Below are 13,669 nucleotides of genomic sequence, written 5' to 3'. Positions count from 1 at the left end.
TTTTAAAGATCATTATTTTGTGTAACAGAATATGTTGACATGCTTTAATGTTCAAAAAACACATTATTTTTCAAATACTGTACATTATTGTAGGTCCTATATGCCAACTTTGATAAAGAATATCTCTTTGGTTTTGAGACTTTAGTCTTTGCAACTTCAGGGATCTTATCTATGTACAATCAGCTTGTAACACTCCAAAGAGAAAGGAAAACTTGAAATCGCATCATATGACCCCTTTAATTTACTCACCCACAGGCCATCCAAGATGTAGGTGACTTTTTTTTCTCAGTCGAACAGTAAAGAAGATTTTTTTAGCTGAAACCGAGGTCCTTGGTGATTTATAAAATACAAGTCAGTGTCTACCGGCACTTGAGAGTCAAAAAAAAGCACGAACAGGCAAGACAAAATTAATACCCGTGGCTCCTGAAGACATATTGAGACTGTATGAAGCAAAATGATCCATCTGTGCAAGAAACCGAACATTATTTATAACATTATTACCTGTAATCACCAGTTTGTTTACGTAGTCATGCAATGACGTAGCGTAGTTTTTACGCAATTATAGGCCTATTATTAAAGCACCCAATAATTATGTGAAACGTGAATGTTTTACATGTCTAAAGCATATAAAGTGAATAAACTAGTTTTCATCAGCTCACCTTTCATTTGGCCCCTTCGTTCAAGTGCTTGGTTCACGCATGCGCACATCAGCGGCTCATCAGTCTTCGGTCCGAGTCGAACTGTTTCCTCAGCACTGAATCAGTTCATTCATCATAGGATCAGATACGCCGGTATTTTGGCTCATTTTGAGTCGGAGTGACTGTCAGGCGTCCGTAAGTGAGTTTTGATTGAGTAACTTGTATATCTGTGTCCTGTGCTGCTCGAACTGTTTCAGACGGTTCAATCTGATTTGGTGAACTGATTCATTCAGTTCGCTAAAAAGAACCGGTTCAAAATAATGATTCATTCACGATCCAGCAGAACGTTTGCCTGAGGCTCCTCTATTACAGGCAATAATGTTGTAAATAATGTTCATTTTCTTGCACAGACCGATCGTTTCTCTTCATAAGACCTCAATATATCGTTATATATACACGGTTATTAATTTTGTCTTGCCTCTTTATGCTTTTTTTGACTCTCAATGTGCAGGTAGCCACTGACTTGCATTTTATGAATCACCAAGGACCAGCTAAAAATCATCTTTACTGTTCTACTGGGGGCGGGAAACAAAACAGTCACCTACATCTTGGATGGCCTTAGGGTGAGTAAATTAACAGAACATTTTTTATTTTTGGGTGAACTGTCCCTTTAAGGGGCTTGCATTTACGAATTTAAACAAAAAAGGGGGTCTGAAAAGTAAGTATTATTTTTATGTATAACCTACTATAAGTATGTTACAGCGTTTTCAATCAGTGTTTCAGTATCCACGGAAGCTACAAGTCATTCAGAGTGTGCTACTGTAAATGTGCCTTTGCATAACAGCGCCATCCCTGTACTGCATTGATAAATCATGCACAACTTGTGCTTTAACTGATCTTTTCTAATCATATTGAATGACATGTGAGAGTCTGTGTTGTTTTAAGAGAGCTGTAAGTTGCAGACGTTCCCTGCCCGTTACATCGCGAGCTTGACAAGCGCTCGTGAGAGGGAGACACCGGCGTGACGTCACATCTCAAGCGTTAATTGGAGATGAGGAAAGGAGCAAACACAACCAATAACACATGTGTTGTGAAAGAATATTTCAAGTGCATTATTTTAGAGCTTACAACACAATATATGTATACTAATGACAAGAGAGAAATTGGGCGAAACTGTGATTTTACGAGAGAGGTTAAAGATGCAGTGAGTGACAGCGAGCGCGAGGACCCCTGAAGACGCAGCACGGATCTATAGAGGAGCCACCCGAAGATTGCGAGGATAAAGTCGGCCCTGTAGGTGAGCTGTTTTCAGTCTTCAGAAGTGGGTGTTTTCCTCTCGTGTGAACGTGGACCGTTATGCGTTAACGGAGACGGACAAAGAGCTTCAGAGCCTCCGCCGCCGAAACAAAGGATGCGCTCGTTCATTCTAGGCGATACGCGCGTGTTTATTCATATTGATCTGCGTATTATTCTGGGAATCATATCGGTCTTTGTTCTATTGAACGCGTGAAGATGCCATAATTGTTTTAGTGCATTCATGATAATCGCTGTAATTACATGCAAACGCACGAGCTTTTGTTTGATTGTTTCTCGTCAGAATTCAGAGTTATAATGCACAATTTTGTGTGCATTTATTTATTTATAAAATATTCGGTCGACTATGCCTCTTTTTAATACAGGAAGAACCATATTAAAGTAAGGAAAGATGCACTGTCTTGTAACCTAATTGGTTTTATTGAAGTCAGATATGAATCAACATAGGTCACACCAATGAGGTCATTTTAATGAGTCTGATTTTGGGGGATAAAAACTACACATACAGTATATTTACTTAGTGTTTTACAGTACCACCAGTATTGGTAACTCTTAACAATATATTAACTGGTTACAATAATAAACATGAATGCACAATACCCAATAGCATTTATTCATCTTGGTTAATATTCATTTGTATATATCCATATTAACATTAAAAACAATTAGTGTATAAATAAATAGAGTATTAACCGAGATGACTAGCTATATAAATAAAAAGTATTGTTTGTTGTCATTTCATGATAGATAATGCATACCATAGAATAATACTTTACAGTAAGTTTTTATATGACATAAAAGCCTCTAAAATGGTGCTTAAATTGAAGATCCATTCATTCATTCATTGTTTTGATCACACCCCGCCTCCGCAGGCAACGTCCACACCTCCATCCTCTCTCTCTCTCCGCACGTTCATCTCATCCCGACCTCAGAGCTCTGACATTCTCCACATCCTCGACCCAATGAAGGAGCCCGACGCCATCAAACTCTTCATCGGGCAGATCCCGCGCAATCTGGAGGAGAAGGACCTCAAGCCCATCTTTGAGCAGTTCGGCAAGATCTACGAGCTGACTGTGATCAAGGACAAGTACACAGGCGTGCACAAAGGTAAGGAGACGCATGAGTTCACGCTTCAGGAGGGGATGGGGCTGAGCGTTTCTCTGTCACGACTCGCAAGTGAAGAGTGCATTTAAATAAACAGTGCCATTTAACCCTCTCACAGCAGTGTTCATGTGCATGCTCACGCTACACTGAATGTTACTCATTCTAGCTTCTGAAGTGTTTATCACCCACATACAGAGGCATACAGTGCATTTTCTTATAGTATGCGAGTGTGATTTTTTGTCATGGGCTGGGTGTGTGTGTAGAGGACAGTGGCAGCAGCAGCACACGCCTGCAGGAGCTTCAAGCATGACAATGCACAGCATGAGTTCGGTGTTACTATAAAAAGGACATTATATATACACCAGGAAAGCTCTCTCTGTTGTCGTCTTCATGAACTTCGTTTGCTTTCTGTGCCATGAGGTCGAGTATTAGGTTTCCACTCTGCAGTTTAACTCTGTTTTGGGTGTTTGCTTGCGCTTGTGTCGTTCAGGGTTGAATAAACCCTGTTCGGGGGCTTGACCGGGATTTAATCATGTGGATTTCTCAGTGGTTTAAGGTCACTGGGGTGATTAAAGAAGAAAGACCTTAAGGGAATATTTCATCCGTGCATGAAAAATATGGCATCATTTACTCACTCTCAAATCCGTATGAATTTATTTCTTTTGTGGAACACAGAAGGTGAAATTTTGAATAAAATTGCGTATTTTGGAAAAAGTGCCCAGTCTATATCCTTTCCTATTAAGGCAAGTCAAGAAGTGGTCATCATCATGACTCATGCACTGTAGTCCTCTGAAGTCATATGATGAGTAAGAAGTTAAAATCTTCACTGTGGCTTTCAAATCAGCCATTAAATGGGTTTGATGTTGAACAGTGCTGGGTAGATTACTTACAAATTGTAGATTGTTACTGATTATAAATTACATGACGGAAATTATAGTTTAAAATGTAATCTGTTGGATTACACATATTATGACTACTGTGCTTTTTGATTACTTTTGACCTAAAATATATTCCATTATTTGTCAACATCATGATTTTAACATTGCATTATGCCAGGGATTCATGAATGAACTACAGGGGGTTTGTGAGTTGATGAAAAGCTGGAAAACTTTCCAAATATATAAAAGCGGTAGAATTTTAGAAATTAAAATTTAAGAGAGAGAATTAGGGCAAATCAAATTAGGAATAATTTACTGATTTTAAAATGTATTATACTCTAATTACAAGTACTTAATTTTTGGAATCTGATTACATAATCCAGATTACATGTAATCAATGGCACTGGCTTCACTGGATGTTTAACAATAATCCAGCTATCCAACACTTTCACTATAAACTCCATGAAGACAAAGACTCGGTTTTTGAAGTTTAAGCATGACAAGTGTGAAACTACAAAGAAAAGAAAATACACAAACATAAATTTCACAAGGTAAACAGGAAAACCAACATCAAATACATTAATTAACAATAAAGTTATAGAACAACACAGATAAACACTTTGGAAATGAGCAGAAAATGCCAAACATGCTGAAGCATAAATCAACTGGTATTATACTAACATAATTTTACACAATTATAACATACTCAAAATACAAATTACAAGCTCACATCGTGATCAAACAATTACTTGCAGACATTACATCTCAGTGGGCTGTGAAAGGTAAGATGGACTTGGGTGTTAGGAACCGCATGGAGCACCTTGCACTGAACACTAAACTAATATGGCCTATTTCCTCTTAAAACAGGAAGCCAGGGGGAGACAAGGAGGAAATTCAGTTCACAGCCCAAAATGAATATCAAAATAAAAGTCATAATAAATTTGAAATATAAAATCCAGCACAATCTGTTACCACCCGGTGGTGCGTTCTATGGTCGTAAATTCTGTCGTTACCAATAGAGTTCAATGGAACTAACGACCATTGTTAGCTAACGATGCTTTTGGGAAACGCAACCCGGCATGAGATGTTAATGAAATTTGGTCAAAAAAAAAACAAACAGTGGTAGTAAGTCGTGTTGGTCAGTTTTCAAGAAATTAGGGCTGGGATACATCACACGACTTTTAAAATCTGAACAGATTTTAAAACACGACATCAGACACTTGCCAACTTTGTAAATAGTTACAGAGGAAAAACTGTCCATCATACACTAAACGACTGAGGATCACACTCCACCAGACTTTCTAGTTGTTCAGAACGCAATAAACTCGCGCACAAACTTATTGCTTGGAGATGACTGACAAATTAAAACAATATGAATATAAATATGAGAAATTAATGATATGCCGTGTAAAAACATTTACAGAACAAACTGTAAATTTTACAGTATAAAACTGTAAATTACAAACAAGAAAATTTGAGCGTAATCTAGTAAATTCAACAATGCACACTGCTACTAAAATCTGTTTTGTATCTTTAACATAAATTGACAACCACCATAATAATGCAGGTGGTAAAAGAGACAGCAATATGAAGAATCAGTCCATCACAAGTAGCTTTTCCACAAGCTGAAGTATATACTAATATATAGAAGGTGCACAGAGTCATTCACGCAAACACTAAACACCTTCATGGTAACACACGTCACTAAAATAATGCCATAAACATTCATTAAACAACAGAAGATGTAACATAAACCCACATGTACATAACTGATAACAAACATGACAACAGTATTAAGAAACATGGTTATTTAAACAAAATACTATCAAATGTGGAGTGTCACGCATGGAATTCTGGGAATATCAGTTTACCGTTTTTTTACTGTAAATTATACGTTGATTTGTTCTTTTTTTAATTCTAAAAATTGTACAGTTAACAGCATTTTATTGTAAAATTACATGAAATGGCTGGTTGGATCTTTTACAGTTTTTCCCTGTATATAGTACGGGAACTTACTGTTAACCTATTAACAGTTTTTTTCCGTAGCGTTTTTACAATATTTTACAGTTAAAATTACACTCATTTTTTTACAGTGTGCTCTGAGTGGATGGAATTATAGTCTGAAGCTAAAAAATTCTGAGACGTGATTTTCTATGAAATCTGTCAACTCAAATCTGCAGACTGGCTCTGACTTTCGCCAACTAGTTTCAGCTTGTCCAGATTATAAATCGGGGCAAAAAATCTGTGCAAAATCCATGTAGTGTATTCCACCCTTTTCTAGTGAATAATGACTTCAAGGGTGACTTCATTCAAAAATGAAAATTCTGTCATTATTTACTCTCCTTCATGTTGTTCCGAACCCGTATGACTTTCTTTCTTCTGTGGAACATAAAAGAAGATATTCTGAAGAATGCTGGTAGCACACAAGTTGTATGGACTGCTGATATGGTGCCGTGATTCTTGTTTTGTTATTTTGTATCTTAACACACTGGTCCCCATTGACTTTCATTATATGGAAAAGAGTAGCTGGGATATTCTTCAAAAATTCCTCTTTTGTGATCCTTGGAAAATGTAAAGTCATGTGTTTGGAGGAGCATGAGGGTGAGTGAATGATAACAGCGTTTTCAGTTTTCGATGATTATTCCTTTATGTCAATGAACAGGCTAATATAATCCCAAATTGCTCCCTTGTGTAACACTAGCATCTTACTAACCAGCATACCAGCTCAAACCCGGGTTATTATCGTTTACTAAAAATAAAAACATTTAAAAACAATTCCTTTACTTGAAATAAAACAAACATAAACTGATATGGAAAAAAAAATTATAAACATATTTTATTTCAGCTAGGCACCAAGGCAACATTTCTCATTTTTGTTTAGTTTAAGTTGAAGTACTAAAATAACTCAAACTAAATTAAAACTAATTAAAGCGTTTGTTAACTGGATAACATGTTTAAAAATGACAAAAACACACAACAAAATTACTAAAACTTAAACTAAAATGAAAATGAAAACAGAAAATATATAAATAAAATCAAATTCAAAATATTAACAAACACAAGTATATCAATGATACTAAAATAACACTGACTCAAACACACATGATTTTTTGTAGCTTTGTGTGTGTGTGTGTGTGTGTGTGTATGTGTGTGTGTGTGTGTGTGTGTGTGTCTGTGTGTGTGTGTGTGTGTGTGTGTGTGTGTGTGTGTGAGTTCAGGGTGAGCTATCCCAGAAGCCCCACTGACAAAATGTAATGAGTGTGAAATTACATTTCTGTCACTCATCATGTGTAATCATGCTGCATATAATCTATATGAAGTACAGGAAAAAAACATTGATTCAAAAAGTGAATTTCAATTTAAAATGTAGGTAATTACTACATATGACTGATAATAATAATTTTGCATCAATTAAAATTATTTGTATTTATATAAGAAAAAAACATTGCAAATACTGTACAAACTGTCAATGAATACTAATAGTGTGTCTTTCTGTCTTAGGATGTGCCTTTCTGACGTATTGTGCACGGGAGTCAGCCATTAAAGCACAAAGTGCTCTTCATGAACAGAAAACCCTGCCAGGGGTGAGTCCTTTCTGTGTGTGTGTGTGTGTATGTATGTGTGGAGGGCATGACAGGGGTCTCACACTGTTTTATCCCCTTTCATATCCTGCCATCTCTCTGTCTGTGTGTGTGTGTGTGTGTGTGTGTGTGTCCTGTACACACATCCAGACCGGGCTCAGCTCAGAGAGTGTGTGTCCATCTGGATTACTCCACTGGTGTGGCGAGCGGTATGCATCCGCAGAGATTACTTGGAGTATTCCACACACCTTTTCAAGCTGCAGGCTCTCAGAAATGTGGAGCGGCTGTTTGTCACAGAGCGGGACTGGAGAGTGATGACAGGGGGATGGAGGGTTGGTGGGGTGCAAATGCAGTAATTAATCCTATTAGCAACGTGACACCAGGCTGACCTTTAGCTGAAGATCACTCCGACAATCTTCTCTGCCTCCTTCTGCTTCTCTGACACTCTCTGTCCCCCGTTTTGATCTTTTCCTTTTGTATTTCAAAATTTTTTTTGTCTTCATTTCTGTCCTATTCTATGCTCAAAGGTGATGTTTATTAGATGTTATATTGGAATACAGGCATCCCCTGGTTGAGGGTGACAGATGGCCCTTTCTGTGCATCACTGAAGCACAAACACTGGTTTAATTTCAGCAGAGAAAGACAACAAGACAATGGGCATTAACTGAGGGCAGCCAAAGACAGACATTATACTGCTTGCAGCTTTTCCTTTCATCTCTCTCTCTTTCTGTGTCCCTTTCATCCCCCTCTTTCTTCTGAGGAAATGTTGAAGCGTCATGTTAGTGATAAGTGTGTTTGTTTGTGTGTGTCGTGGCCTCGCTGTCCTTTGGGAAGTGCTATTATGAGCAGTTCACTCTGTAATGCTTCTGTGGTGTAACTCAGAGTGTGTGTGTGTGTGTGTGAGTCTGTGTGTGAGTGTGTGTGTGTGTGTGTGTGTGTGTGTGTTCTCCACAACAGGACATGTGTGGGATGTTTAGTAGTTGGTCAGCAGTAGTGATGATAACACAGCAGCTCTCTCTGAGTGCAGTTCTGCTGTTATATACATCACTGCTACATTACATGCTCTTTGTGTACGTTTTAGGAGTAACGTCCTGTTCACACCAAGAACAATAACTATAATGATAACTAGATAACAAATGATAACTATTACAATGACTATAATGATATCTATATTAGCGTCCACACCAATGGATGATATCTATAACGACAACTATATTTGCATCCGCACCAACACACGATAACTGTAATGATAACTATAACAATAATATTAGCATCCACATATTTGCTTCTACATAAATGGACGATAACATTATGTTTATTATAAGTGCGCTGCAGTTCTGTCATAAATGCTCAAGCTCTTCAAAGTCGGTGGATTCTGATTGCCTGTCAATGTTTTTATCATTCTTCAGCGCGAAAAAAAAAATTTGCTGTGAAAGTGTAGTTATATTTATTGTTGTATGTCCTCAGTGTGAACGGGCCTCGACAGTCACAAATGTTGCACGAGTTAGCAAATCAGCATCCATTTATGATCATTTAGAGATAGTAGAAAGTTCCTGCATGAATTATGGTGTGTGTACCTATTTAACTAAACTGTAGTTTGCATACAATTGTTATTTTTACAATTTTACAATTGTTGATGACGAGCTGCCTATAAGAACAATAGACGTCTATGGAAGGCCCCCATTGGGATAGATAAGTGTGTGTGTGTGTGCGTGTGTACCTGTTTTTCTATTCTGGTGGGGACTTAAACCTGAATACACACAGACTCATGGGGACTCGTGTCACGGTGGGGGTAGTAAGGACATAAATCACAAACACATTAGTCTAAATGTAATTAGTAGCCATTAAGCACACAATGCTTTTCATCTGAAATTGAGCACACACACACACACATACTGCTTATAGAAAACAACTTGCATGCACTACCCAGCCCTAAAATTAATTTACATTTGAATGATATAGTTATTTTCACGGCATATACACTCAGGCAGTGTCTCTTGGAGTGCAGAGATGAGGAGGCTCATATCGGCGCTGGCAGTGGCCGTTCTGGGACATATACTGTCTGATAATGGACTGTAATGGATTGTGGGTAGTGAAGGGGTGGAGCAGAGGCTCTGCTGTAACAGCACACAGAAACAGTGACATGAATCCAATGGCAGCAGCTGCTGGAGTCCAGAGCAAAGCCAAGAGGATTTCTAGAGGTCAAACAGGAGTCACGCCGCAGAGTTTTGGATGGGTGTGTAGTGAATTCTGATTGAGCAGTGAGGAGCACTGAGATATATACAATTAAGTAGTACAAAACTAGAGTTTGGAATAAAAAGACAGATAAATAGCGATCAATCTAGCCCTGTTCATTCAGTGTTGTTAGAAAATTGAGTGCACAAGACGATCAAAGTTGTAAAAAAACCAAAAAAACAACAACTATGCCATAATTTATTTAAAATACATTTATTTCATGCTAAGTATACTTCAAATCCATTAACACAATTAACATATCACTTAAGATCTATTGATATAAAATTATAATTAACTTTCTTTGAAGTATTTCTTTATTGCACATTGCACATTTCTTAATATTATGCCTGAAATGTGTTTTAAATTGTTCCTGAAGTATACTCACAATAGTTCCACTTTAGCACAATCAAATAAACTTAAGTATTTAGTTGGACCTCAGTACTACTTCCACACAAGTAAAGTGCATTAGGCACAAAATTAGTTGTTCCAATTTAGCAGACTTTAACCATACACTGTAAAAAATGATAGTGAATTTAACGGTAAAAGACTGTAAAAATGCTACAGTAAAAACCTGTTAAATGGTTAACGGTAAATTCCCCTGCTATATACGGTGAAAAACTTTATTGGACGTTACATGTATTGGACATTAATTTTACGATAGTATACCGTTTTTGGAAGTGGAAAAGACTGTATAATTTACAGTGAATAACCGTAAATTGACATTCCCAGAATTCCCTGAGTTACATTTCAAATTTGATGTTTTTTTGTTGAAATAACTATGTTTCTTCTTAGTTTTTTCTTATCAGTTTTGTATTTTAGGGTTGCATGTTACACCTAATGTTGTTAACTGCTGTAGCATTTTACTGAATGTTTATTGCATGATTTCAGTTTCATGTGTGTTATCATGATGGTGTTTAGTGTTTGTGTGAATGACACTGTGCACCTTCTATATATGTTAGTATTTAAAAGCTGCTTGTGATGGGCTTTGGTTCATCATGTGACTTTCTCATCACCGCCTGCATTTGGTGATTATCAGCGTATTACAAATGTACAAAACAGATTTCAGTACTTCAATAGGTTGGTATATTAACATTATATCAGTTAATGAAATTACGATATTTAACTGTAAATTTAAGTTAAAACCTAAAACGTCGCTACCGTATTTTTTACGGTAAAATTCCGGCAACCACAGCTGCCGTTTTTTTACCGTAAATTTAACGGAATTTTTTTTACAGTGTACCAGTACAAATGCAGGGTATTTTTATTAAGCACATACATATCTAAATATATTTGTAGTATACTTAGCAAAAAATAAATGTATTTCAAATACATTTTAGTATTTTTTTTACATTAGGGTTGACATGGTGCTTTCATGCCGCAAGATGCTGAAAAACTGAAAGATGTGAAACAATAGCCAAAGGTTTACATAGACAATTAATCAGCATATCATGCATCCAGACTGTGCATATGTATATACAGCTGTTTGGGTTCTGTAAGAATTTTGAAATAAATTAATACTTTTATTCAGCAAGGATGGATTCAATTGATCAAAAGTGCCAGTAAAGACATTTATAATGTCACAGAAGATTTCTGTTTTAAATAAATGCTGTTCTTTTGAACTTTCTATTCATCTGTGAATCCTGAAAAATAAAATGTATCACAGTTTCCACAAAGATATTGTGCAGCACGACTGTTTTCAACATTGATAATAATCAGACATGTTTCTTGAGCAGCAAATCAGCATATTAGAATGATTTCTGAAGATCATGTGACACTGAAGACTGCAGTAATGATGCTGAAAATACAGCTTTGATCACAGGAATAAATTACAGTTTATTTGTATTTACTTGTATTCATTGATTTTTTTGGTCAAATAAATGCAGCCTTGATGAGCAGAAGAGACTTCTTTAACGCTAAAAAAACCGTACTGACCCCAAACAGACGAACTCTTCTGCTACAATTACACATTTTGAAAGCTCCGTGAAAATGTTAGTTAAATTGCAATCAGCTTTATGTTTAAGATCTCGTTTTTTCTCAATCCTAATTGATAGTAATTTTCTCTCTTCTCTGAAGGATAAAGGGATTGAGATGTGATGAATGAAGAGATGAATAGGGCTGTGGGAGGATGGGAAATAAACCTTTGCCTTAATGAGAGAAATACAGCTGTCAGCATGCACTGATGATGTGACCCGCAGAGCTACACAAGCGTTTGTGGCTATTTCTTGCTTCTGTGAAATCGGCTGTACTTGTTAGTGAGGATCTGAACAATAGCAGCTCTTTTAGGACTGTGTGTCTGAATGTGCAGTCATTCTAATACATAAACATCATCATTGAGTCATGATACAGTGATGCTATCAGAGGGGGGTTATGAGATTATTAATACAGGTCAGATATCAGATCATGAGGTTTGTTGAGGAGAGCTGTGCTGTTATGATTCTGTCAAATTTACGCATCACACTCAATGAAAACACAAATTTAGTTTTGTTGGTATAAATTAATCTATTTAGGTTATTCAGTGATATTACATAATATTGACTAGCTAACTTAGATGTTTTAGGTTACTGTTTTTTTTCTTTCACAGGTATCTATAGACCAGAATATCACAGCGACACAGACAGTGCAGCACATTTTCGTATCAGTATTAGTAACACACACTCACACTAACCATCGGGGGATCATTGCTAAGAGAGGAGATGGAAGGTTGCTATGGGAACATGAATGATGCAACAAGTGAATGTGGAATGGAAATATTTGGGAGAGAAAGAAAAATCATATGGTAACACTTTAGTATAGGGACCAATTCTCACTATTAAATAGTTGCTTGTTAGTATTCCTGTTATTAGCATATTGCCTGTTTATTAGTGTTTATTCTGCATATTCTACATCCCTAATCCAATACCTACATTTAACAACTACCTTACTAACTATTAATAAGCAGCAAATTAGGAGTTTATTGAGGCAAAAGTCATAGTTAATAGTTAGTTAATAGTGAGAATTGCACCTTAAAATAAAGTGTGACCAATCATATTGTGTATGTTTGTGTTGTAAACACCCCATGATTGTTTGTGTGTGTGTGTTTTATATTGTAATCCAGCATGAAAACAAAATATAAAAATAGCATCACACACACACACACACACACACACAGTGAGGAGGGTCGGTCTGATGACTCCATGTTGCCTGGGGATGGAGGGTGAAAAATGCAATTTGTTGATAATCCTCAGATTTAATACACCATAATCCATGAAAAATCCAGATCCAGAATGACTGCAGGGTTGAGATTTACAGAGCATTTGCATCTTATTGTGTGTGTTTTGTAAACTGTACAGGAGTGTGTGTGTGTGTGTGTGTGTGTGAGTGAGTGAGTGCATGAAAATCTATTTATGTGTGAGAGAGACTTAATATAAACCCTACAGATATGTTTAAATGAAACCCTCATCTAGCAGGGTTATGATGAGGAGCCTGAGGATTCGGCTGAGTGGATGTGTAGATATGCTTTATTAAATAATCGTTTACTATTTCGCCTAGAAGAGTGTGTGTTTTGGTTGCTTATTGCTTAATCATATTGATTGATTGCTCAAGGACATAAAGTGAAGAATTACTGTACCCCTCCACCAATACATCTTAGGCAAGGGAAAAATCAACCATCACTATTACTAGTGCTCATACTACACTGTAAAAAAATTATGTAAAATTTACGGTAAAAAAATGGCAGCGGTGGTTGCCGGAATTTTACCGTAAAAAATACGGTAGCGACGTTTTAGGTTTTACGGTTTTAACTAAAATTTACAGTTAAATACCGTAATTTCATTAACTGATATAATGTTAATATAACAACCTATTGAAGTACTGAAATCTGTTTTGTACCTTTGTAATACACTGATAACCACCAAATGCAGGTGGTGATGAGAAAGTCACA

At 36.6% G+C, this 13,669-nt stretch overlaps 1 protein-coding gene across 3 annotated transcripts in view; it reads left to right on the top strand.

Annotated features, from left to right (window-relative positions):
- Nucleotides 1–1,699: 1,699 nt before the first annotated feature.
- The window catches only part of LOC107726243 (CUGBP Elav-like family member 3), a 33,314-nt gene continuing 21,344 nt past the window's right edge, over nt 1,700–13,669 (top strand). For all 3 annotated transcript variants that reach the window (XM_016535767.1, XM_016535766.1, XM_016535765.1), the window contains exons 1-3: nt 1,700–1,935; nt 2,825–3,059; nt 7,436–7,518. In XM_016535767.1, coding sequence (XP_016391253.1) covers nt 2,915–3,059; nt 7,436–7,518 — 228 coding nt within the window. In that variant the 5' untranslated portion in view covers nt 1,700–1,935; nt 2,825–2,914. The remainder of the gene's footprint in view (nt 1,936–2,824; nt 3,060–7,435; nt 7,519–13,669) is intronic.

Source organism: Sinocyclocheilus rhinocerous, unplaced genomic scaffold, assembly GCF_001515625.1.
Source record: "Sinocyclocheilus rhinocerous isolate Xijiao unplaced genomic scaffold, SAMN03320098_v1.1 scaffold216, whole genome shotgun sequence".
Classification (NCBI taxonomy): Eukaryota; Metazoa; Chordata; class Actinopteri; order Cypriniformes; family Cyprinidae; genus Sinocyclocheilus; species Sinocyclocheilus rhinocerous.
Note: the sequence above shows the minus strand (reverse complement) of the source record. Positions and strands in the feature narration are given on the sequence as shown.